Consider the following 27,102-nt stretch of genomic DNA (forward strand, 5'->3'; position numbering starts at 1 on the left):
CCAAGTGTGCTCCCTGGAATGTCCACTGTCAAAGAGAATATTCTAATGCGAATCCTATCACTAATCATTCATTGTCTTCTAGAAAAGTGTCCCCAGTTTTAATAAACAGCCAGACTCTGAGCCAGTAGGGGTGTGAACTCAATCTGAATAGATGGGGAACAGACTGCTCGGGGAAGCAGGAAAGGGAATGGTAGCCAGCTCAAGAGGGAACTGGGACAGATTACTGGTGAGCAAAGTGGGTGAGGGGTACAGATGTATAGGTTGGGAGTTTTGTACTTTGGGACTAATCATTTAGTTAACTTCTATAATTGTCTTTCTGATCCATAAACTCCTCGTGCTGGTGTGAATGTGTAGCAGTAACAGTAGAATTGGGCTTCCGGATCACTCACTGCGCTGTTGTCCAGCTCTCCTTAAACTGGTTCAGTGTCCACAGCAGCCATCAGTTTCAGGTGGGTCCCTCGTCTTTAACATAGACATACGGTATACGAAGCTGAGGGGATGCTGCAAGCGTGGATGTAACAAGAAGAACTTTGTGAGGGGTGTTTTTCTCCTGGATACTGATGACAGGTCGAACCAGGGGAACAGGCTGGGAAGAAATATTTTTAAAAACTTGTGATTTTAGCACAAACCTTTGAAAACACCCACAAGAAATGAACAAGCTACGAAGAGATCCTCGTTACTTCCCCCCCTCCTCGCCTGGAATTGCTGCTTGGAGTACGATTTGCACAAAACTTTCTCGTGTGTGAGTCCAGGGAGTGGGTGACTCTCTGACCACTTCACAAGTCAGCTCGATATCCAAGGTTGATAAATGCCAACAGCAGCATTTGGAAGCAGGAGCCCAGGCTGTGATTTCCTGCTGCTCCCTCCATATCCATGGAAGAAATGGGCATTTGTGGCCTAACTCCCTGACTGAGAACAGCCAAGCGACACTGGACAGGCTGTGAATGCGGGAGCTCCTCATGCTCTGAACCAGTTACATCATCTGAGAGCTGATGCTCCAATCATTGAAACAACTCTTGTTTCTCTTTCTATTTTCTTTAACCTTCTCCAGGCCTTCTGCTGCTGGGCCCTGGAGGATCTGGAGATCCGGTGATCAACACCCCGAACAACATCTGATAAGCAGCTTTCTATATTATGATTTTAGTTGATGACACGGATGTCACCTCAGTTGCCAATCTTTAGGATTTAGTCTTTTCCAACAGCTGGATATGTGCAGGCCCTGAACAAGTAAAATCTTAAAATTTAAATAAACACCCATTCACCTGAACCTCACTGAAAACCATCAACTCCCTTCTGAACTTGCTGCCACTATCTGCTAAGACTAGGTTCATACACCAGATATACCGCTGTGACCTCTGCACCATGGCGTTAGATGGGAAATATCGAGTCCCACAACTCTTTTTACAACACCCCTCATTCTTATTTCACCGATTTTAATGGAAATGTCTGCAAAGTATATAATCCAAAGTAGCCTTGGCAACCAGGCTAGGTGGATTAAATAACCTTGACTGTTTGCATGTTCCTGTCCGTTCACCTTCCCCTTGCTGAGTTTGAGTTTGTGGCCACCAGTTTGAGGGTCCAATCATTATCCAGGTTCTGATACTCCACACAATGTGATTCTCCTTTGCATTATTACACTACTTAGAGTACATATACAGCACTGCTCTCGATATAACTATCAACAAAAGTTGAACTGGCTGGGGCTCTTTTCCCCAGGACTGAGAGGCTGACCTAATACAGGTTCTCAATTGGAGTCCACAATCTGACAAGGGTCTGTAAAAATTAACCAGAGAACATGTAGAAAAAAATACATCATGTACCCATAAATTAAATGTTTGGTATCCAGCTACACTTGCTTGAGTGAATAGGATTGCTACATTCTGAAGATAATTCGCTCTACGTAGAGCTTTTGAAACATGAAAAGGTCTTTAATACTGTTGATGACTTTTATGTCTCAACATGAGTTCAACCAGAGACTGTCATGTGACAAATGAGCCAGAATGCCGAGAGGTGAAGGTCGCAGCTATCAGGGTGTTAATCATTTGAGGTAGTTTCCTAGACCCACTTTGACCTCGCAGTGACGGCCAGGGCATTTAAGATTCAACCACATTCCTTTGGCTCTGGAGTCACATGGAGCAGGCCAGACCGGGTAAGGACGATAGATTTCCTTCTCTAAAGAACATTAGTGAACCAGATGGGTTTTCACGACATGGTCATCATTCGACTTTTAATTCCAGATTTTTATTGAATTCAAATTTCACTGTCTGCCATGGTGGGATTCGAACCCAGGTTCCAGAGCATTACCCTGAGTCTCTGGATGACTAGTCCAGCGACAATGCCACCTTCTGTGTCATTGCACAACTGAAGATTTTTAAAATAAAAATGTACTTTAATTGGGGAGGCAAGCAATGTGATATTAGGATTGAATGTTGGTGTGAGAACAGAGAATGGTTATTCAGCATCCACAGAGGTTTACACTAAAAAAGTAAAACAAAGAATAAATGTATATAATTAATTATATAACTAGATATCGAAAAATATGACCAGTGTCTCAGGGGATTGTAGGATTGTTAAACCTCAGTAGGGGTCTCAGAAACTAAAAGGTTGACAACCCATTACTGAACTTGTCTTTAAAATGATGGATGGTTTGGTAGGGTTTGGGTTATGTCGAGAAGATGGATTTGATTTTAATTCTGTGGAAGTGGCTGGGTTTTGATTTGAGTTAAGAACCTTGCCCAATGGGGAGTTCAAAACTAAGGGACCATCAATATGAGACAGTCACTAATAAATCCAATAGAAATTCAGGAGAAAATTTTAAGGAGAGAGGCGAGAATGAGGAACTTGTAACCACACAGTGTAGTTGAGGTGAGTAGCATAGATGGTGCTGGAGGAATCTGGGACACTGGCTGTTTATGTATGTATGCTTCTGTGAGTTTGACTATATCAGGCTGTTTGACTACTTTGTGGGATAGGTCTCTCAATTTTGGAACAAGTTCCCAAATGTTAACAAGAAAAACTATGCAAGGTCGACTGGGCTGGGTCTGCCTTTGTTCAAATCCGATGTCCAGGTGAATGCAGGGTGATCCATCTGCTTTTAGTCTTATGCTTTTTCATTGCAGTTTGATACAGTTGAATGGCTTACTAGGGCATTTCGAGGACTAGTTATCAATGCTGTCATTCTAGGGTGACAGGTAAAGGCAACAGGTTTCCTTCTCTAAAGGACATTAGTAAAACCACTGGTTTTTAATAACAGTTTAATAGCTTCCTGGTCATTTTTACTGACGCCAGTTTATTATTCAATTAAATAAGTTCAAATTCACAAACTATCATAGTGGAATCTGAACTCACACCTCCAGATTATTAATCCAGCTCTCTGGAATTCTAGTCCCAGTAATATAATCATTATGCTGCTGTATCCCTAATCAAACATAATCACGGACATTCCATTTGGCCAGTTATCAGTTCATGTGATATAACATACCTGCTGTGTGACAGTGATTGGATGCAGGTTGCGTTGACAAAGCTTTCACAAGTAAACAAAACTGGGTTATCCATAGCTTCCAGACCTTCTGAAGGACTGAATAATAGGCTGTTGACCATGTTCAGTGTTACGCCATAGGGCACTTGCAGCAAGTGGCAGAAATTCAGGACAGAATACAACACTTCTTCAAACCACTTGAGGTCCACACATGACAAATCTGCAAAGGTCAGTTCAGAAACAGTACAACAACTGAGAGTGGAAATATGAAACAAGACGAGGTTACACATAGCGTTTAAAGTAAAGTTTATTTATTAGTCACAAGTAAGGCTTACATTAACACTGCTGTGAAATTCCCCTAGTCGCCACACTCCGGCGCTGGTTCGGGTCAATGCACCTAACCAGCACGTCTTTCAGACTGTGGGAGGAAACCCACGCAGACACGGGGAGAACATGCAAACTCCACACAGACAGTGACCCAAGCCGGGAATCGAACTCGGGTCCCTGGCGCTGTGAGGCAGCAGTGCTAACCACTGTGCCGTCCAGTGCTACTGTGCCGCCTACGTTTACTCGGATATTCAGAAGGCATTTGATAAGGTTATATGTGTGAGGCTATTAAAGGAGATAGCCAACTTAAAGCTTTATCTCCCTGTCAATCATCTCACCTCACACCTGTCCAATCTATATGCATCAGCCCAGATAATGTCATCAATCTCTTATACAATGGATGGGCTTACACCCAAGTACAATGAGCTCCGCACTAGATGTTCACACAAATAGGATCACTGGATAACAACAAAAAGCAATAATCCTGGCTGATCTACACCCTCCTTAACCCAAGGTTGTTGGGGTCAATTTTAATGCTCAACCATTGCTCTGGCTAAGATCAGCACGAACCAGGAATCAGGGCTTGCTTCACGGCTGAGGACTACATTGAGCTCCGACAAAGGGTCATCCAAACTCGAAACATTGGCTCTATTTTCTCCCCGCAGATGCTGTTATACCTGCTGAGATTTTCCAGCATTTTCTGTTTTGGTTTCACAACAACAGCTGTTAATCTTACTTGCTCCACCAGTGTCACAGTAACCTCCTTCAGATAGTTGCAATAAATCATAGAATCCCTACAGTGCAGAGGAGGCCATTCAGCCCATTGAGTCTGCACTGACTCTCTGACAAAGTATCTTACCCAGGCCCTCTCCCCACCCTACCGCCAGAACCCCACACATATCTCATGGCTAATCCATTTAACCTCCCCATCTTTTGGACAGTAAGGAGCAATTTAGCATGGCCAATACACTGTGGGAGGAAAGCAGAGCACCCAAAGGAAACCCATGCAGATGCAGGGAGAACGTGCAAACTCCACACAGTCACTCGAGGCCGGAATGCAGTCACAAAACATAGCATTTCATCAAATAAATTATTGATCTAATCCTGTGAGCGTATCTAGTAATTATCAAAACCATTTTATGCCTGCAATGCACAGTACTTCGGCTAATGTTGGGTAATAAACTTTTCGTAGACTTAACTACATTCAAAGCACTGCTGTCAAATATCCTAATTCACACCAAATCCTGTTCATCTATCATCCTCATGCTCGCTGACCTATATTTGGATCCTAATCTAGCAACACTTCAATTTTAAAATTCTCAACTTTGTGTTCAAATCTCTCCTTAGCCTTGTCTCTTCTAACCGGATAGTCCTGTTTTTAGTCAGTCTGGCCACTTGTGGTACCACATGTTGTAATGTCTTAGTACTAAACTCATAAACACAAGCTATCTCATGCATGATGAATAGTCGATGTACATGGTGACATCACTCTTCCTGTGCCACAGTGCCACTGGTCTGCTGAGTCTTGTGGCCTGTTTTCTTGGCTCCTAATTCTGTAACCTCCTCCATCCAACAAAGCACTGAAAGCTCTGCCCTCCCCCAATTCTAGCCTGTTGCACATCTCTGATTTTAATCACTCCATCCTTTAGCGACCTTGCCTTCAGTTGTCTGGGCCCCAAGCTCTCGAATTCCCTTCCTAAATTTCTCTGCTTCACTCTTGTGCTTTAAGGCGCTCCTTAAAACCTACCAAACATTTGGTGATAGGTCCTGATATCGCTTTCTGTTACTTTGTGTCAATTATTGTCATAAAACACTCCTAAGAAGCGTTTTGGGATGGCTGTGAAATAATTGCAAATTGTTGTCAGTGTATTTATGATTTTTGTGTGTGCTGTGTGTGACACTTTGATTCCTTTCCTACCAGTCTCACCTTTGCTTGTCTGGTCTGTAATTCCCTGATGTGGAGATGCCGGCGTTGGACTGGGGTAAACACAGTAAGAAGTTTAACAACACCAGGTTAAAGTCCAACAGGTTTATTTGGTAGCAAAAGCCACACAAGCTTTCGAAGCTCTAAGCCCCTTCTTCAGGTGAGTGGGAATTCTGTTCACAAACAGAGCTTATAAAGACACAGACTCAATTTACATGAATAATGGTTGGAATGCGAATACTTACAACTAATCAAGTCTTTAAGAAACAAAACAATGGGAGTGGAGAGAGCATCAAGACAGGCTAAAAAGATGTGTATTGTCTCCAGACAAGACAGCCAGTGAAACTCTGCAGGTCCACGCAACTGTGGGAGTTACAAATAGTGTGACATGAACCCAATATCCCGGTTGAGGCCGTCTTCGTGTGTGCGGAACTTGGCTATCAGTTTCTGCTCAGCGACTCTGCGCTGTCGTGTGTCGCGAAGGCCGCCTTGGAGAACGCTTACCCGAATATCAGAGGCCGAATGCCCGTGACCGCTGAAGTGCTCCCCAACAGGAAGAGAACAGTCTTGCCTGGTGATTGTCGAGCGGTGTTCATTCATCCGTTGTCGCAGCGTCTGCATAGTTTCCCCAATGTACCATGCCTCGGGACATCCTTTCTTGCAGCGTATGAATGAACACCGCTCGACAATCACCAGGCAAGACTGTTCTCTTCCTGTTGGGGAGCACTTCAGCGGTCACGGGCATTCGGCCTCTGATATTCGGGTAAGCGTTCTCCAAGGCGGCCTTCGCGACACACGACAGCGCAGAGTCGCTGAGCAGAAACTGATAGCCAAGTTCCGCACACACGAAGACGGCCTCAACCAGGATATTGGGTTCATGTCACACTATTTGTAACTCCCACAGTTGCGTGGACCTGCAGAGTTTCACTGGCTGTCTTGTCTGGAGACAATACACATCTTTTTAGCCTGTCTTGATGCTCTCTCCACTCCCATTGTTTTGTTTCTTAAAGACTTGATTAGTTGTAAGTATTCGCATTCCAACCATTATTCATGTAAATTGAGTCTGTGTCTTTATAAGCTTTGTTTGTGAACAGAATTCCCACTCACCTGAAGAAGGGGCTTAGAGCTTCGAAAGCTTGTGTGGCTTTTGCTACCAAATAAACCTGTTGGACTTTAACCTGGTGTTGTTAAACTTCTTACTGTAATTCCCTACCAGCAAAGTTGGTGAGGCCTGTGATATTTGAACACTGAACAATTCTCAAACTGGATTAGGGACTTTACGCCACACCTCAGTGTGGACTCGGAGGAAAACCGGTCTGGTTTCCTCATTACTGATCACGGTCACAGGCATTCAGCCTCTGATCTTCGGGTAAGTGTTCTCCAAGGCGGCCTTCACGACACACGACAGCACAGAGTCGCTGAGCAGAAACTGATAGCCAAGTTCCGCACACATGAGGACGGCCTAAACCGGGATGTTGGGTTTATGTCACACTATCAGTAACCCCCACAGCTTGCCTCCTGGACTTGCAGAATCTCACTGGCTGTCCTGTCTGGAGACAATACACATCTCTTTAACCTGTGCTTAATGCTCCCTCCACTCACATTGTCTGTATCTTTAAGACCCGGCTGGCTGTAGAGATTCGCATTCTAATCAGTATTCTGTAACTTGATTTTGTGTCTCTGTGCCCTGTTTGAGAGCAGATTTCCACTCCATCTGACGAAGGAGCAGCGCTCCGAAAACTAATGGTATTTGCTACCAAATAAACCTGTTGGACTTTAACCTGGTGTTGTTAAAACTCTTACTGTGTTCCTCATTACTTACCAGCCTTTTTAAATGGTGATGTCATTTCAATAACTTCCTGATCCGCTAAGGCTTCGATAGGGCTTTTGCCAGTTATCCACACTTTAGACCAGGGATTAATTTTGTGGAATGAATAATGTGGCTTCACTATAGAACTGTGTGCCAGGAGGTTCTTGAGCCTGAGAATAAAGAACGCAATATCAATCTCCATATTTCAGTCATCACCAAATACAACATAAATGAGAGATTTATAGACAAGTTCAAAATCAAGGGTTTTGACTGGGTAAGGAGAAACTGTTTCCAGTGCCAGGATGATCAGTGAGTGGCCAGGGGACACAGTTTTAAGATAATTGGCAAATGAACCAGGCAGAAGGAGAGATGAGGAGAATTTTTAAAAACCTGGAATGAATTTCCTGAATGGGCAAAAATGCAGCTCAATTGTAACTTCGAAAAGCGATTCGGCTAAATATAAAAAAAGATAAAAATTGCAGAGCTATGGAGGGAAAGCAAAGGAGTAGAACTAACTGCTGTCAGACTTTTGAATGGACCTACCTTGCATTAAGTTGATCTTTCTCTACACCCTAGCTATGACTGTAACACTACATTCTGCACTCTCTTGTTTCCTTCTCTATGAACGGTATGCTTTGTCTGTATAGCGTGCAAGAAACAATACTTTTCACTGTATAGAACATAGAACATAGAAAAGCTACAGCACAAACAGGCCCTTCGGCCCACAAGTTGCGCCAAACATGTCCCTACCTACTAGGCTTACCTATAACCCTCTATCTTACTAACTTCCATGAACTTATCCAAAAGTCTCTTAAAAGACCCTATCGAATCCGCCTCCACCACCACTACCGGCAGCCGATTCCACGCACCCACCACCCTCTGAGTGAAAAACTTACCCCTAACATCTCCTCTGTACCTACTCCCCAGCACCCTAAACCTGTGACCTCTTGTGGCAACCATTTCAGCCCTGGATAAAAGCCTCTGAGAATCCACTCTATCAATACCCCTCAACATCTTATACACCTCTATCAGATCACCCCTCATCCTTCGCCTCTCCAAGGAGAAAAGACCTAGTTCTCTCAACCTATCCTCATAAGGCATACCACCTAATCCAGGCAACATCCTTGTAAATCTCCTCTGCACCCTTTCTATGGCTTCCACATCGTTTCTGTAATGAGGCGACCAGAACTGAGCACAGTACTCCAGCTAGGGTCTGACCAAGGTCCTATACAGCTATGTCCTATGTTAATACATGTGACAATAATAAATCAAATCAAAAGGATACCTCTTTTGGAGAGCTAGCACAGGCATGATGGGCCAAATGGCCTTTTGTGCTGCAAGATTCTATGATTCTTTGAATAACTGAGCCAGACAGACTAGGACGATCCCACAGCAGATTCCAACCAAATTTATTTTCTTGCCTGCAAACCCACAGTACAGTGGGGCAGTATTTCCACTGATTTTAAATTCCCCACCAAATCCTTCCAAGGCCTTGCTGCACCAAATCGCTCTGGCCTCCTCCAATACTTCCTCCTCTGCTCTGCCAATCGTAGCCTCTGAGAGGTCTGCCCTCTCTCCATTCTGTACTGGTGACACACTGATCTCATCCTGAGCTCTGAGACTCTTCCCTCAAACCCTTCCCCACCTTCAACAGCCCACCCAGCTCTTTGGCCATTTCATGCCTTTTTAGTCCAATGCTGGGATCATGCATTGAATTATTAAGAGCTTTGGCCAAAGGTTATGTGAATGGATATTTGATGATGGTTTGCTCATGCCCACAAGCCTTTCTCCCACTGGAATGCCACTCTCAGTCTATGAGCTGCTGCTGGGCAAAGGCCAGGCTGTTACCACAGAGAGATAAAGGATATTGAATGGAATCTTCCTGCACCTGGCCTCAGGAGGGAATAGTTTACATCAAGTCACTTTGGAGATAACCATCAGGATATTAAAACTATAATCTCCAGGTCCACCTCCAAGCCACTCGCCGTCCTGACTTGGAAAAATATTTCTGTTCCTTCGCTGGGTCAAAATCTCCCTAACAGCACTGTGAGTGTACATGCACCTCATAGACTACAGTGGTTCAAGAAGGCAGCTCACCATCACCTTCTCAAGGCAATTAGAGATGGGTGATAAATGCTGGCCTGTATTGTGAGACTCCCGTACTGTGTGACTGAGGGACTAACCTGGCAGCGGGCACTGCAGTTATAAGGCTGTACACAATGCAAGACTCGGAGATGCTGCCCCGGATTTGGGAAGAAACAGCAAGTAAGTGTGACGGCAGACAGCAGAGAAACATCACGTCCACTGAAGTGGCTAGTCGTTTGTTATCATAAAAACACTCAATTCCCAAGTCAGTCAGGACACCTGAAACAGAAAGGAATTGTCATGGCATCATAGAAGGCTCTTCAGCCCACTGGATCTCACTGACCCAGAATTCTATCCTCACAATCTCTCCATTCAACCACTTCTTAAATTAATCCAGTGTCCTGGAACAAGGTTTTCCCCTCCCAATGCTAAGCAAACCCGTGTTGGGAAGCCCAAACTACAGATATGTAGAGCTGCAATTTTAACTTCACTATGCCTTTCCCAGTGGGTACATTTTCCCTGAGTTGGGAAACATGGCAGATTGCCACCCATTGTTTGTGCAATGTAAAGCAATGTGGTGGGGGGCGGGGGGGGGGGGGGGGGGGGGGGGGGTAGGGGGGGGGGGGCGGGGAAAGAAGGGGGAAATGCCCTTTCTCTGACATTGGTATTTCCCTCAAGGCTAGTGGGTTCCTGATTGGGCAAGGTCAGTCAATTCATTAACTTTGGGGTAAGCTGGCTGGCCAAAATTGGCAAAGCCGTTTGATAGATAAGTTTAAAAGAGCTTGCCAACTTCAAATGTCATAATGTAGTGCTGTATGAAGATTTAAGCATGTTTTTAACGCAGTGATTGATCATTGGGCTCTGTCTTTACAAGGTAAATTACCATCAAATTGACCAGCATTGTAGAAATGTACAAATGCCATACAATACTTTATCCAATGGATATAGTTTTATTCTGCATTCAACGGTGTTGAAAATCTCATTTAAATGAGTCATCTAGACATTCTGGTTTGAGTTTTACATTGATTTAAAATCAAGAGATCTGTTTAAACTTGCATTCATCATATTTGTTTCCATTACCCTCATAGGTAGTAAGTTCCAGGTCATTACCACTCTCTGAGTAAAAAAAGGTTCTTCTTCACATTCTCCCTTGTATCTCTTGACCAAAACTTTATATCTGCGTCCCCTAGTCTTGTGCCATCAGCTGATGGAAACAATGTTTATTTGTTTACCTTATTGAAATCAGTCATAAACTTGTACACCTCTATCTCATCTCCCCAAGGAGAAGTAGCCCAGCTTCTTCATTCTAGCCTTGTGGCTAAAATACCTCATCCCTGGAACCATTCTGGTAAATCTCCTCTGCAGCCTCTCAAGGACCCAGTGGTGGGGGTGTCCAGAACTAGGGGTCATAGTTTGAGGATAAGGGGTAAACCTTTTAGAACTGAGGTGAGGAGAAATTTCTTCATCCAGAGGATGGTGAATGTGTGGAATTCACTACCACCAAATGTAGTTGAGGCCAAAATGTCTGATTTCAAGAAGAAATTAGATATAGCTCTTGGGGCTAAAAGGATCAAGGGATATGGGAGGAAGCGGGGATCAGGACATTGAATTCGATGATCAGCCATGATCAAGCTGAATGGCGGAATAGGTTTGAATGGCCGAATGGCCTCCTCCTGCTTCTAGTTTCTATGTTTCTATTTTTCCAGATCTGGACAGAATAATCTTACTGTGTCCTAACCTTGGCTTTATAAAAATTCAGCATAAACTCCTTCCTATTGTACTCAATACCTCTATTTATGATGCTCTGCGAATTACTCTCTCAATACACCTCCAAAGATCAATGCATATGTATGTCCCGGTCCCTCTGTTCCTGCACACTCTTTAGAACTGTGACATTAAATCTATTTTGACGTTTCCTCTCACTTTAACCAAAATGCATCACTTCGCACATGGCTATATTACATTCCATCTGCCGCTTGTTTGCCCACTCTGTCTGTCTATGTCTTGTTGCAGGCATCTTTACTGTTTACCACTCCTTTATGTGTGATATTATCAGCACATTTTGAAATTGTATTCTGAATTCTGATGTCCAAGTCATTTATATATATCAGAAAAAGCAGTGGTCCTGGCACTGAACCTTGGGGAACATCACCATCTACCATTCTCCCATCTGAAAATCAAACATTTACCACAACTCGCTGTTTTCTATCCTGAAGCCAAGCTGACACTGACTCTCCTGAGTCATTCACCTCAATTTCCTGAAGTGGCCTTTCATGTTGTACCTTCTCAAATCCATTCTCTAACCCTTCCCCTGTAAACATCGATCAAATAACTCATTAAATATTCTAGCCTTGACCAGCAGATCTAAATATATATCAATCTAATCAGACCCACTCCATCTCTGACTATCCACTTCCTATTTCCAGGCTGGTAGATGATTTTGGGATTCCATGTTATATTGACTGCCATTCGATTCTTACTCTCTTTACCAGTCATATATTCTTCTTCGTTTTGCCTCTCAAATTATAGTATTTGACCTGGTTCCCTCTAGAAGAATTCATCAGACATGCATCATACCCCATCTTTTTTGTTTCATCATATACTCCATCTCCCTCATTATCTTGGTTTTGTTTCCTTACCTTTTGCCCTCTTGGGAATGGACCCAGCTATAGTTTAGTATCTCCTCTTAAACATGACCTCAGTACTGACCCTCTGACAGTGCGGCACTCCCTCAGCACTGACCCTCTGACAGTGCGGCACTCCCTCAGTACTGACCCTCTGACAGTGCGGCACTCCTTCAGTACTGACCCTCTGACAGTGTGGCACTCCCTCAGTACTGTCCCTCTGACAGTGCGGCACTCCCTCAGCACTGACCCTCTGACAGTGCGGCACTCCCTCAGTACTGACCCTCTGACAGTGCGGCACTCCCTCAGTACTGACCCTTTGACAGTGCGGCACTCCCTCAGTACTGACCCTCTGACAGTGCGGCACTCCCTCAGCACTGACCCTCTGACAGTGTGGCACTCCCTCAGTACTGACCCTCTGACAGTGCAGCACTCCCTCAGTACTGACCCTCTGACAGTGCGGCACTCCCTCAGTACTGACCCTCTGACAGTGCAGCACTCCCTCAGTACTGACCCTCTGACAGTGTGGCACTCCCTCAGTACTGAACCTCTGACAGTGAAGTGTTTCCTTGGTATTGCACTAGGAATGTCAGTCTGGGTTCGATTTCCAAGGGTGAAGGTAGAGTATTTTTGTTTATTTATTCAGAAATCCTGCTCAATCTTCTTAAAACAGGTTAAGCAACTTAGAGAGTTCCTGTAGAGATTGCATCAATCTAAAACATTATTAGAGCTTTTTAAAAATGAACCCGTACTGAGTGTTTCTGGTCTCCTGGTGGATACAGTGATATTTGCTGCACTCAGGTGTGTCAGCTGAAGTAAGGACAAGACCAGCTGCTTCCCAAAATGGCCACAGCCCAGCAGCCCGATTTTCAGGGAGCCTCTGTTGGATTTCAGGATCTGGTATTTAGCCAGCCAGGAATTGGGGAAGTGGGCTTCGTCCAGCACCTTGCACCTGTAGAAAGGGAAACCGCAGTTAGCCTGATTGGAGTAGATTTTACACCAAAGAAATAAGTTCATTCAACACATGTCAGGTTTGATGCTCTGCTCGAACCTCCTCTGCCCTTCATTCCTTGTGGTAGTGGGTTCCACATTCTCACCACTCTTTGGATAAAGAATTTTATCCTGAATTCCCTATTTGATTTCTGCTCCGCTACCTCTGGTATCTCCTGAGGATTGAATCTTGACCTTCTCCTACTTCACATCTACCTGCTCCCTCTCGACAACATCGTCCAAAAACACAGTGTCAGGTACACTGACCATACTGATCCCTCACCACCATCTCTCCCATGCCCCCTCTACTGTTTCTCAATGGTCAGACTGCTGGTCTGACATCCAGTACTGGATGAACAGAAACTTCCTCAAATTAAATATTGGGAAGATTGAATTTGATGATCAGCCATGATCAAAATGAATGGTGGAGCAGGCTCAAAAACCGAATGGCCTACTCCTTGCTTCTAGTTTCTATGTTCTATGTTTCTATGAAGTCATTTCTTAAATCCCTGGCACAAACTACATTAAGAAGTCTCACAACACCAGGTTAAAGTCCAACAGGTTTATTTGGCAGCACGAGCTTTCGGAGTCCCAAGCTCCTTCGTCAGCTGAGTGAGTACTTGTGTTCACAAACAGGGCATATACAGACAGAAACTCAATTTACAAGATAATGGTTGGAATGCGAGTCTTTACAGGTAAAGTCTTAAAGGTACAGACAATGTGAGTGGAGAGAGGGCCAAACACAGGTTAAAGAGATGTGTATTGTCTCCAGCCAGGACAGTTAGTGAGATTTTGCAAGCCCAGGCAAGTCGTGGGGGTTACAGATAGTGTGACATGAACCCAAGATCCCGGTTGAGGCTGTCCTCATGTGTGCGGAACTTGGCTATCAGTCTCTGCTCAGCGACTCTGCGCTGTCGTGTGTCGTGAAGGCCGCCTTGGAGAACGCTTACCCGAAGATCAGAGGCTGAATGCCCGTGACTGCTAAAGTGTTCCCCGACTGGAAGGGAACACTCCTGCCTGGTGATTGCCGAGCGGTGTTCATTCATTCATTGTTGTAGCATCTGCATGGTCTCCCCAATGTACCATGCCTCGGGACATCCTTTCCTGCAGCGTATCAGGTAGACAAACTACATTCCCAGCAAATTTCCATCCCTCTCCCTGGCAACTATCTGACACTGAACCAGGCTGTTCACAACCTTTGTACCATTTCCGAACACAATCTCAGTTTTGACCCAAAGATGTGTTACCAACTACATATATGCACCGCCACTGAGACTATTTATTTCCACCTCAGTAACAGTGCCAGACTCCATCTCTTTCAGCCTCCTTAATGCTCATCTGCTGCTAAAACCCTCATGCATTTTGTTACCTCCAGACTTGACAATTCCACCACACACCGACTGCTTTCCCATATTCTACCCTCCAGAAACATGAGGACAGTGGAAACTCAGCTGCCTGCGTCCTCAACCCCATCGTGAGCCACTCAACTATCACTCCCGTGCTCGCTCACCCACCCTGGCATCGTGTGGAAATGCCTTGATTTTATAATTCTCATCCGCGTTTTTCAAATCCCACCCGCACTGATTAATAATTAACAAGTAAACAATGAATAATAATCAAAAATCTAAAATTCCAGTGTACAATAATTAGCTAATTAATCATCAATAAGAATCCACGTGTAATCAACAATAATTAATAAGTAGCAATAATGAATCAATAAATGATTGTTGCTAATCATTTATTAGTTGAGTGCTTCTTTGCTTCAATGTGTGCGTCCTCGTTGGCATGTCATATTGTGAACTTTCAGCCAACACTTCTAAAAATTGAACACAGACAAACTGTTAAGATGGCTGCTGCAAGTCACGTGACTTTTGGCATTTGGATTATAGACAGTATCAAATGTCCACTGAATACCTAATTAAATATGGACATCGGTGGAGATATATCACAGCCATATGTGGAATTCACACATCTCATTGTTTCAGGATGGACTAAAATCTAAAGACTATGAAGTTTTCAGACAGCCTGTCTCCACGTTTCATACTGGACCATAAGACCATAAAACATAGAAGCAGAAATAGGCCATTCAGCCCATCGAGTCTGCTCCACCATTCAATCATGGCTGCTATTTTTCTCATCACCATTCTCCTGCCTTTTCCCCATAACCCCCGATCCCCTTATTAATCAAGAACCTATCTATCTCTGTCTTAAAGACACTCAATGACCCGGCCTCCACAGCCTTCTGTCGCAAAGTGTTCCACAGATTCACCACTCTCTGGCTGAAGAAATTCCTCCTCATCTCTGTTTTAAAGGATCGTCCCTTTAGCCTGAGGTTGTGCCCTCTGGAACTAGTTTTTCCTACTAGTGGAAACATTCTCTCCACGTTCACTCTATCCAGGCCTCGCAGTGTCCTGTAAGTTTCAATAAGATCCCTCCCATCCTTCTAAACTCCAACGAGTACAGACTCAGAGTCCTCAACTGTTCCTCATACGGCAAGCTCTTCATTCCAGGGATCAAAAGGGAAGATTGAAACTCAGTGGCCACTATCAACTTCGCATTGCATCCCTTCCCCTCCTCGCCCCACTCCCACCCTGCCATCCAAACCTGACCGGGTGGGCTTCAGATGTGTTAACCCAGTGATCATGTGATTGAAACTGATTTTGGGTACTGCATTCTTATTACCCTAGGACCCAGCAGATCCATCGGAACCATCAGTCGTCAACCAGTCTGAGACCCTGACTCTGAAACTAGCTGCAGTCATCAAGCAACCAAACCTGTCCAGTTACAAAGTTCACCTGAGAACCAACCTCCTAGATAGTCAACTACAAGAAACCACACAACCTGCTGTGAACACTTCACTTCACACAATCCTCAATTCAACTTTAATTTATCAAATCCATTGAAGAAACCAGAGGCGTGCCACAGAGGAGACCAGAAATCGTCAATCAGAAACTGAATTAACTGTAATCTGTAAGAGTGAATTACCTTTGTCTGTATCGAATCTGTGTGTGCGTGTGTGTTTATATATGCATGAGACTGAGCATGTGACATTGTGTTAATTTGGGATAAATGTGTGAGAATAAATAACCTTCAAACTCATGAAAGTTTGATAGTGAATTGAAATTGCTGAATTATTGAATTGAAATATACACTCCAAGGATAAGAACAGACACACCTTTTTCCATACTAAACATACTGACCAGGGAGAGTAAAAGAGCAAATACATTCTCTTTATATTAATTTATTGTTGGTTTCATTCTTGCTGTTGGAGAAAAGTTATCAGTATGACCTTATTTAAAATTTGGTGGAAGATTTAATGATGTACATTATTTGTACGATTAAATAACATGGAGAAACTGAGCTGGGACATGCTTTGTAAAATTCTCTCCAGAATGTCACGCTCAAGTCAGCATTTTTAATAGAATTGGAAGAAAAGTAGTTTGTTTATGGGAGGTTTTTCATACATAGAATCATATAAAATGCTGAAGAAGGCCATTCAGCCCATCGAGCCAGTACCGACAATAATCCCACCCAGGTCCTATCTCCGTAAATTCACATATTTACCCTCCTAATCCCCCTAACACCAAGGGGCAATTTATCCTGGCCAATCAACCTAATTTCTACATCTTTTGAATGTGGGAGGAAACAGGAGCACCCGGAAGAAACCCACGCAGACACGGGGAGAACGTACAAACTCCACACAGCGACCTGAGACCGGAATAGAACCCGGGGTTCCTGGCACTGTGAGGCAGCAGTGCCACCGTACAATAGTGCACTGAATAAATTAAACACCTAAATATGGTAGTGTGCTGTCAATGCTGATTTGGCCAGTAGCTGTTTGTGTTGGATACGACCTGTGCACTGATAACCAGTAACCGCATTAAGAGCTGTTCGGTTGGCATGCACTGAAATGCTATTGGAGTCACACTTCTCCTTTATCCTTAATTTCTTTAGTCAGTTTCATTACTGACAACAGAAGGAAATCCTCAGATTTCTACTCTTAAGTAATTATCTGTTTTCCAATAATCCTTATTAAAACATATAATCAATTATTGATCACTGATTGCTGTTGACTATCGATCTCTGATCAATAATCAATATCACAGCAATCAGAGATCAATAATCAATCAACAGCAATCAGTGATCAATACTCAATACCACAGCAATCAGTCATCAATAATCAATATCACAGCAATCAGTGATTGATAATCAATCAACAGCAATCAGTGATCAATAATCAATATCACAGCAATCATTGATTGCTGTTGATTGATTATTGATGACTGATTACTGTGATATTTATTATTGATCACTAACTGCTGTGGTATTGATTATTGATCACAGATTGCTGTTGATTGATTATTGATCATTGATTGCTGTTGATTGATTATTGATCACTGATTGCTATTGATTATGATTACTGTGATATTGATTATTGTTGACTGATTACTGTGATATTGATTACTGATTATTGTTGACTGATTACTGTGATATTGATTATTGATCACTGATTGCTGTTCATTGATTATTGATCACTGATTGCTGTGGTATTGATTATTGATCACTGATTGCTGTAGATTGTTTATTGATGACTAGTGGTGTGCCTCAGGGATCAGTATTGGGACCGCAATTGTTTACGATTTACATAGATGATTTGGAGTTGGGGACCAAGTGTAGTGTGTCAAAATTCGCAGATGACACTAAGATGGGTGGCAGAGCAAAGTGTGCAGAGGACGCTGAAAGTCTGCAAAGGGATATAGATAGTCTAAGTGAGTGGGCGAGGGTCTGGCAGATGGAGTACAAAGTTGGTAAATGTGAGGTCATCCATTTTGGTAGGAATAACAGCAAAATGGACTATTATTTAAATGGTAAAAAATTGCAGCATGCTGCTGTACAGAGGGACCTGGGTGTCCTTGTACAGGAATCTCAAGGAGTTGGTTTGCAGGTGCAGCAGGTGATTAAGAAGGCAAATGGAATTTTGTCCTTCATTGCTAGAGGGATGGAGTTTAAAAACGGCGAGGTTATGTTGCAGCTGTATAAGGTGCTGGTGAGGCCACACCTGGAGTGCTGTGTACAGTTTTGGTCTCCTTACTTGAGAAAGGATGTCCTGGCACTGGAGGGGGTACAAAGGAGATTCACTAGGTTGATTCCGGAGTTGCGAGGGTTGGCTTATGAGGAGAGACTGAGTAGACTGGGGCTATACTCATTGGAATTTAGAAGAATGAGAGGTGATCTTATAGAAACATATAAGATTATGAAGGGGATAGATAAGATAGAAGTAGGGAAGTTGTTTCCATTGGCGGGTGAAACTGGAACTAGGGGGCATAGCCTCAAAATAAGGGGAAGCAGATTTAGGACTGAGTTGAGGAGGAACTTCTTCACACAAAGGGTTGTGAATCTGTGGAATTCCCTGCCCAGTGAAGCAGTTGAGGCTACCTCATTGAATGTTTTTAAGGGAAGGATAGATACATTTTTGAACAGTAAAGGAATTAATGGTTATGGTGAGCGGGCGGGTAAGTGGAGCTGAGTCCACAAAAAGATCAGCCATGATCTTATTGAATGGCGGAGCAGGCTCGAGGGGCCAGATGGCCTACTCCTGCTCCTAGTTCTTATGTTCTTATGACTGATTGCTGATGATTGATGACTGATTACTGTGATATTATTGATGACTGATTGCTGTTGATTGATTATTGATTACTGATTACTGTGATATTGATTATTGATCACTGCTGTGGTATTGATTATTGATGACTGATTACTGTGATATTGATTATTGATCACTGCTGTGGTATTGATTATTGACTGATTGCTGTAGATTGATTAGTGATGACTGAGTACTGTGGTATTGATTACTGATTATTGATGACTGATTACTGTGATATTGATTATTGATGACTGATTGCTGTGATATTGATTACTGATCTCTGGTTACTGTGATATTGATTATTGATCACTGATTACTGTGATATTGATTATTGATCTCTGGTTACTGTGATATTGATTATTGATCACTGATTACTGTGATATTGATTATTGATCACTGATTACTGTGATATTGATTATTGATCACTATGATATTGATTATTGATCACTGGTTACTGTGATATTGATTATTGATCACTATGATATTGATTATTGATCACTGGTTACTGTGATATTGATTATTGATCACTGATTGCTGTGATATTGATTATTGATGGCCGATTGCTGTGATTACCTCATGGCTGTCAGGAGCCGGCAGTAGAAGGCGGCGTGAGCACAGGCACACAAGGTCAGGGCCCAGGCCCGCACTCGGATGCTTTGGGTGAAAGTTTTTTCCTCCTCGGTGAGCGGCGCCTCGAAGCTGAGGGAGGGGAGGCTGTGGGTCAGACTCAGGGAGTCGCCGCTCTCCATCACCCGGGGCCCAGGCTTCAGCGGCAGCAAGGCCGCCGCTCCCGTCACCCCGGCAACGGCTTCTCCACCCCGCCCCTTCCGCTACCATGGTAACAGCCCCGCCCCCCCAGAAAACGCCCCGCCCAATCACAAGCCCCGCCATGCCCCGGGAACGCCTCCACCCACATCACCATGGTAACAGCCACGCCCCAGTCATAGGCCCCCAACCCCGGGCGTGCACCGCGTCACCATAGTAACAACCCCCGTCCCAGACAACGCCCCACCCAAGGACCGCCCCCACCCACGTTACTATGGTAACAGCCCAGCTCCGGGAGTGCCGCCTCGCGTCACCAAGGCAACAGCCCCGCCCCGCCCCCCCAGACAACGCCCCTTCTCCCCACCCCCCCTGTGGAAATAGTTTAAATTCACCTCTTGCTCAGGCGGAGGGTGCAGGTTATGGGGTGTCACCCCCCCGGAGTGGAGACTGGGCCCAGGCCCAGGAGTTTATATTGCATCATTAACCAGGGGCACAGTCCCAGTTCCAGAGGATGGTTCACTCGGCAGTCAGTGGAACCCAGCTCAGCACATCTCAACTTTAACTCTTTATTCAGAGACGGGGATGAACAAAGACACAGGACTGCTAATTAATGTTTAACAAAAGAATCAAACCTTTATTAAAGAAATTAACTATCATACCCTACTTCTTCACCCAAAGTATACACAGATTTGTAAAGAGTTGCATAGTCCATGCAAACCAATGGGTGAAATGTGGTCAGCAACACCACACTCTGAAACCAAGTGACAGGTGCCACTCAAACATCCCCTGTCGACTCATCAAATCCCCCCAGATGCCTGTTACACCATGAGGCAGCTTGTCTCACTGGAACTCTGGTGTCCATACAAAGGTCTCCAAATTCTGCTCTCAAAGAACACATTTGGGATCTTCCACAAACCTCTTCTGTTCTTGTCTCATATTCCAGGATCCGCAGTACTTTGCATTTATTTAAAGCTTTTTCTTGGATGCCTTCACCAAGTTTTCAACTTCCCTTCAGTATTCCTCTGCCTTGGATTGCAATATGCATTCAAGCTTCCACACAATCCCTCAGGTACCCAGTCATGCTGCCAGAACACGACTGCTTCACAGGCTGCATTAAGGTATCAATGACCGAGTAAGGGCAGAAGGTTTGGTTTTTAGTTTAGTTAGGGCATCATGATTGGCACAGGGTTGGAGGGCCGAAGGGCCTGTTCATATGCTGTACTTTTCTTTGTTCTTTGACCCGAAGGTCATCACGGATGTCTGACATCTTCCTAGCTGACTTCTCTCGGTCTACATCTTGCAGCTCTATTTAACTGGGAGCCCCCCTCTAACTTTGGCACAGCAGTTAGCACTGCTGCTTCACAGCTCCAGGGACCCGGGTTCGATTCCCAACTTGGGTCACTGTCTGTGTGGAGTTTGCACATTTTCCTCGTGTCTGCGTGGGTTTTCTCCAGGTGCTCCGGTTTCCTCCCACAGTCCAAAGATGTGTGGGTTAGGTTGATTGGCTATGCTAAAAATTGCCTCTTAGTGTCCTGAGATGCGTAGGTTAGAGGGATTAGTGGGTAAATATGTAGGGATATGGGGGTAGGGCCTGGGTGGGATTGTGGTTGGTGCAGACTCGATGGGCCGAATGGCCTCTTTCTGTACTGTAGGGTTTCTATGATTCTATAATGAACTTCAGCGAACTATACCTTGTTCAGATTCTGGTTCTCTTTCTCTCGGACTTCAGTTTTCTTGGGACTTCTCTTTTCATTCCTTGATCTCTGGAACTCTATTCTTGAGTTCTGGGACTTACTTTCTACCCCTTTGTTGTCCTGCCCATCCTGGCAGTTTCTGAGAGCGCTGCTTTCTCCAGGAACTCTCAACTGTTTCTGCTTTTCAGTGTGGGCCTCTGGTTGCTAAGCAACAACTAAGTTTAAAAAAAAGCCAGTAATTGTACATGTGTCATAAAACCTCAGTTACAATACAGGTAAATTTTAAAGTGAAACTGAATCATAGACTTGTAAAAAATGTAATTGTGTTAGAAGCAGTTCAGGGAAGCTTTACTTGACTTATTCCAGGGATGAGGGGCTCACCCTATGAAAAAAGGTTAGAGGTATCACAGAATCCCTACAGTGCAGGAGGCATTCGGCCCATCGTGTCTGCACTGACTCATGAACAGGCTAGGCTGATACCCATTGGAGTTCTATCCTACCTTGAGGGGTGATCTTATTAAAACATAAAAGATCCTGAAGGGTTTGATGACATGGATGCCAAACGTTTCCACTTGTGGGACTAGAACTAGGGGATATAGTTTAAGAGGTCCACCATTTAAAATGGAGATAAGAATTTTTTTCTCTCCGCTGGTCTGTGGAATTCTCTCCCTCAGAGAGCAACGGAGGCTGAGTCATTGAATATATTCAAGCCAGATGTCGATATATTCTTGATTAATGAGGGTGTCAAGGGTTATTATGGGCTGACAAGAAAGTGGAGCCAGATCAGCCATGATCGTATTGAATGGTGGAGCAGGCTTGAAGGGCTGAATGGCCTCCTCCTGCTCCTAAATCCTATGATCCAGATAGGTACAAGCAAATTTTTAAGAATAATGCACGAGGAAAGGGCCATGCTATTAACTGAAAAATGCCATTAACTGTTCCTCAAACTGCTGCTCAGATAAATGTATTGACTCTCACTGATCCTTAATAAAAATAACAGTTACCAATACAGAATTAGCTTCAAACTATTGAACAGACCGCCAGAGACTTTAAATCTTTCACAACAGGCACAGTGGGCTGAATGGCCTCCTTCTGTTCCATAACTTTATTTGAAACCCATAATGTATAACGACGCCTGTGAGGCTGCTCAAATCTTGGATTTACTGCAGGTGACTGGGTCTTATCGATGCCCAGCCTCTGGAATCTGAGACGTTTGCTGCTTCAGAAGCTTAAAGCACTGTGTCACTCAAAACAGTATAACTTTACCACTATGGAAACAACAGACAGCAAAGCAGGCTAGTGTACACATACACACACGACTGTGTATTATTTATTTTCTTCCCTTTCTTAAGTACATTGACTATGGTACATTCCTTCATAACCATCGCTATGATACACCCACAGCAACATTATTCAGAAATATGTACAGTTATGGTAACAGACAATTCTAAATAAACCCACAAAAGGTTTTATAATCTGCTGTACAAAAGAAATTAAAAATTTATACAAAGCAACAAAAATCTTAACAACCCGACTGAGTATTTGCAGCTGTATCCACAGGGCACGGTAACGTTGCAAGGAAGTTATCTTTTAAGAGCAAATTTTGAAAAGCAAGAGTGATACACAAGTTTGGGGCAGTTGGTCAGGTTTCTAATTCTGGCTCTCTAAATTTTTTTAAACAAAGTGTTCTCTGTAGAAGGGGATGAGGTGGTTTTCCAATCTTATCCCTTATTTATATTCTTCTTTTGCCCAATTTAAAAAAAAAACAATACTTTGGATCACAGTGGCAAGTGCAAGCAGTAAGGTTGCTGCACCTTTAAGGAATCCCTTCTCCAAGCAACAGGTCCTGTTGTCAGGAACAGGTACAGAGAAAGGGAGAGTATGGCACTGAGTGCACTGAGGAAAATAATTCAGTCAGGGCCCCACTGACAGTACAGAAGACAGAATTAATTGGACAACTGTTCCTAGTCTGTGCCATGCGCTCTACATCCCAAACTGGACTCGCCACCTACCACTGCATATTTTTCCTTTTTAACTCGATGTTGACTGAAGGACATCAATAGCACCAAAAAATATGAAATAATAAAATAACTCCTCTCTCCCACAAAACGCTAATGTTGAAGAGCAGGAAATGACCTTTCTCTGCACTGTATAATGAAGGGATGTCCATCTGAAGGAGATAACTGACCATCTTAGTGGGAGCCCATTAGTAACCACCTCCATGCTTCCCTTCTCAGTTGATTAACCCGAGATCGGACAGGTATGGGAAGTGAGCAACAGGTTTAGCTTGCTGACCGTGGGTTACCAACGTAACGCCGTTTGACGTAAAGGGAAAAAAAATGAAATGAGGTTCTAGGATGTTAAGGATCTGAAACACTCACCAGTTCCAATCACTTCCTCTGTCAAGTTCACTTTCTGCTGCATATATTACAGATTTAATTGGCTTTAATTAGTTTCAAAGGAGGAAAGGGAGTAAAGCTTGGTATACTTGGCGGGGGGGAGCTAATGTTTACATAGCTGATTGTGGACAACTCACAGCAGAGGTCTGAGAATGTGATGTTTCCCCATTGGCAATGAGTGGATAGTCATTAATCCCTCCCCTCATTTCCTCTCATTGTCAAAACCCCCAAAATAAACAATTAAAATCTTTAAAAGCTCTTCAAACCACCCCACCCTTCCCAAGAGGGTGTTCAGGCAACTTGGTCCCACGTTTCTATCGATATTGCTACTGCTCGGGCTGTGGGGCTTGTGTTATTTTTCTTTTCAATGTGCTGGCTGGGGCTGCCTTGTTACCACAGGACTGGGGGGCGCACAATGCCAGGCTGATCCAGAAGAGAAAGGAACCAGGAATTAACTACACACCTTTGATTCAATTCAAATCCTTTGCAACAAAGATCTAAGCAACACATTTCCCAGGTTGCCTAACAGCGGATTAAGCAGTGCGTAGCAACAGAAAGCCGATTCTGTTTTGAGCCTTGAAGAGGCTGAACACTGGGGCTTGGGAACCATGGGAGGTTGATGAAGCAGATCTCGGGTGGGTGGGGGGACATGACAGTCACAAGCAGCTGGGCTGGGGTGAGAGAATAATTGGCACCCTTGCTTCTGAGTCAATGCATGAAAAAAAAGCCACAAATCATCCCTGGCAGCTTGTGGGTTTACAATCCTCATCCTATCCAACCACTAATGGCCTCGATCTCACTATTATACAAAACAGAGGGAGCCGCACAATATTCACTGAGGCCGCCACACCATTCACTGTTCTATTTTTTAAAAATATAATATCTCCATGCCATCTCTATAATAAATCAGGGAATAGTCTACGCAGCCACCAAATCAGTCAAATTAGTTAAAGCTACAGCTCACCTTATGGACACTGCGCGTTTCATTTTTAACCTCACAGAACTAAGGGAGACCAAAATATACAGGCTGGAAAGTGTAACGTGCAGTCACTCCCGGCGGGGTCCCAGCACCGGGATCTCAAGGCTTTATCAACACTACTTCTCCTCTTTCCCAAAAAATTGTTCCAGCGCGGTTACTGCTCGCCGAGACGCCATTTCTGGGACTCTTCCTGACGGGCATCTGGTTGGATCTGGTTTCGCATTCCACCAAGAACATTGGAGGTGGCCTCCGTCGCCACGATTAATGGCTTCACCACAGCTGGTGGGATCTGCCGCAACACTCCTCCCACCGCGCCCGTCATCCCCCTTTGCTCATGCTCCCGCGTCGCAGTCTCATAGATCATATGAGCTGTGTCTGTGAATCCCTGCACAAAAACACAGAACCACACATCATTAAAAGTTAGCAACAAGGAAAGTGACATTCTCTGGTAGTGAACCTGGGATTACAAGGAAATGCTGGAATAAGTATCTGTCAGCGATGGGATTATATTATCGAGAGGTTAAAGCCGAATTTTTCTATATGGATGACATGAAAAACGGAGTCTAGAACTGCGAGGGGGGGTAAGGGGGTAAGGTCACAATCCTGGCCTACCTCTTAAGTTGAGAAAAGAGAAAATAACAAACTTGCATTTATATTGCACCAATGGGCATCTCATAGCACTTTGCAGCCAATCACTGAAATGTAGCAGCCAATTTACACAGTAAGATCCCACAAACAGCAATGTGGAACCCGTTTCTGAGAGGTTGAGTCAGGGACAAGTACCGACCAGGATACTGCAGTCAACACTCCCATTCTTCTTCAAAATGGTGCCATGGGATCTTCAATGGGCAGACAGGGCCTCAGCTTAATATCTCATTCAGAAGATGGCAGCTCCAGTAGTGCCAACAGCATTGCCCGAGTGCTGCCCTGCTCTGTTGAGACTGATTTTTGAGCTCAATATTTGGACTGGGATTTAAAATCTGAACCTTCAGCCTCAGAGGTGAGTGTGCTACCCACTGACATTACATACTGTGCGCTTGTCTGCCTGTACCCCGGCATACTGAAGGCGTATGTACATACTGCAGGCGTATGTACATACTGAAGGCGTATGTACATACTGAAGGCGTATGTACATACTGAAGGCGTATGTACATACTGAAGGCGTATGTACATACTGCAGGCGTATGTACATACTGCAGGCGTATGTACATACTGAAGGCGTATGTACATACTGAAGGCGTATGTACATACTGAAGGCGTATGTACATACTGAAGGCGTATGTACATACTGCAGGCGTATGTACATACTGCAGGCGTATGTACATACTGAAGGCGTATGTACATACTGAAGGCGTATGTACATACTGAAGGCGTATGTACATACTGAAGGCGTATGTACATACTGAAGGCGTATGTACATACTGAAGGCGTATGTACATACTGAAGGCGTATGTACATACTGAAGGCGTATGTACATACTGCAGGCGTATGTACATACTGCAGGCGTATGTACATACTGAAGGCGTATGTACATACTGAAGGCGTATGTACATACTGCAGGCGTATGTACATACTGCAGGCGTATGTACATACTGAAGGCGTATGTACATACTGCAGGCGTATGTACATACTGCAGGCGTATGTACATACTGAAGGCGTATGTACATACTGCAGGCGTGCATGCCTTCCAAGCGTACTTATTCTGAGTCTGCAGTACTGAAGTGTACAAACCTACAGCAACACCAGTGAACAATGGCATTCTATCTTGGAGAAAGTGAGCAGTCAGAGCGTTTAGTTCACAAACTCCTGATGTGAGTATTAAAATGACTATTTCACATGTATTTGGTTTATATTCTCATAGAAACATAGAAAAACTACAGCACAATACATACAGGCCCTTCAACCCACAAAGTTGTGCCGAACATGTCCCTACCTTAGCGATTACTAGGCTTACCTATAACCCTCTATCTTACTAAGTTCCATGTACTTATCTAAAAGTCTCTTAAAAGACCCTATCGAATCCGCCTCCACCACTGTTGCTGGCAGCCCATTCCACACACCCACCACCCTCTGAGTGAAAAACTTACCCCTGACATCTCCTCTGTACCTACTCCCCAGCACCGTAAACCTGTGTCCTCTTGTGGCAACCATTTCAGCCCTGGGAAAAAGCCTCTGACTATCCACTCAATCAATACCTCTCAATATCTTATACACTTCTATCAGGTCACCCCTCATCCTTCGTCTCTCCAAGGAGAAAAGGCCGAGCTCACTCAACCTATCCTCATAAGGCATGCTCCCCAACCCAGGCAACATCCTTGTAAATCTCCTCTGCATCCTTTCTATGGCTTCCACATCCTTCCTGTAATGAGGCGACCAGAACTGA

General features: G+C 44.1%; 2 protein-coding genes across 5 annotated transcripts in view; both read right to left on the reverse strand.

Moving 5' to 3' along the window:
* Positions 1–420: 420 nt before the first annotated feature.
* noxred1 (NADP-dependent oxidoreductase domain containing 1) lies at positions 421–19,631 on the reverse strand. The gene is made up of 6 exons (XM_078233149.1): positions 19,456–19,631; positions 13,001–13,200; positions 9,723–9,903; positions 7,552–7,709; positions 3,482–3,698; positions 421–586 (listed from the first exon to the last, which is right to left on the reverse strand). Exons 1-6 carry the CDS (start codon positions 19,629–19,631, stop codon positions 421–423), a joined length of 1,098 nt encoding a protein of 365 aa, XP_078089275.1.
* A 3,007-nt stretch (positions 19,632–22,638) lies between these two features.
* The window catches only part of atg2b (autophagy related 2B), a 74,112-nt gene continuing 69,648 nt past the window's right edge, over positions 22,639–27,102 (reverse strand). For all 4 annotated transcript variants that reach the window (XM_078234549.1, XM_078234547.1, XM_078234548.1 and 1 more), the window contains one exon: positions 22,639–25,104. In XM_078234549.1, the coding sequence (XP_078090675.1) occupies positions 24,874–25,104 (231 nt within the window). In that variant the 3' untranslated portion in view covers positions 22,639–24,873. The remainder of the gene's footprint in view (positions 25,105–27,102) is intronic.

This window comes from Mustelus asterias, chromosome 18, assembly GCF_964213995.1.
Source record: "Mustelus asterias chromosome 18, sMusAst1.hap1.1, whole genome shotgun sequence".
In the NCBI taxonomy this organism is placed as follows: domain Eukaryota; kingdom Metazoa; phylum Chordata; class Chondrichthyes; order Carcharhiniformes; family Triakidae; genus Mustelus; species Mustelus asterias.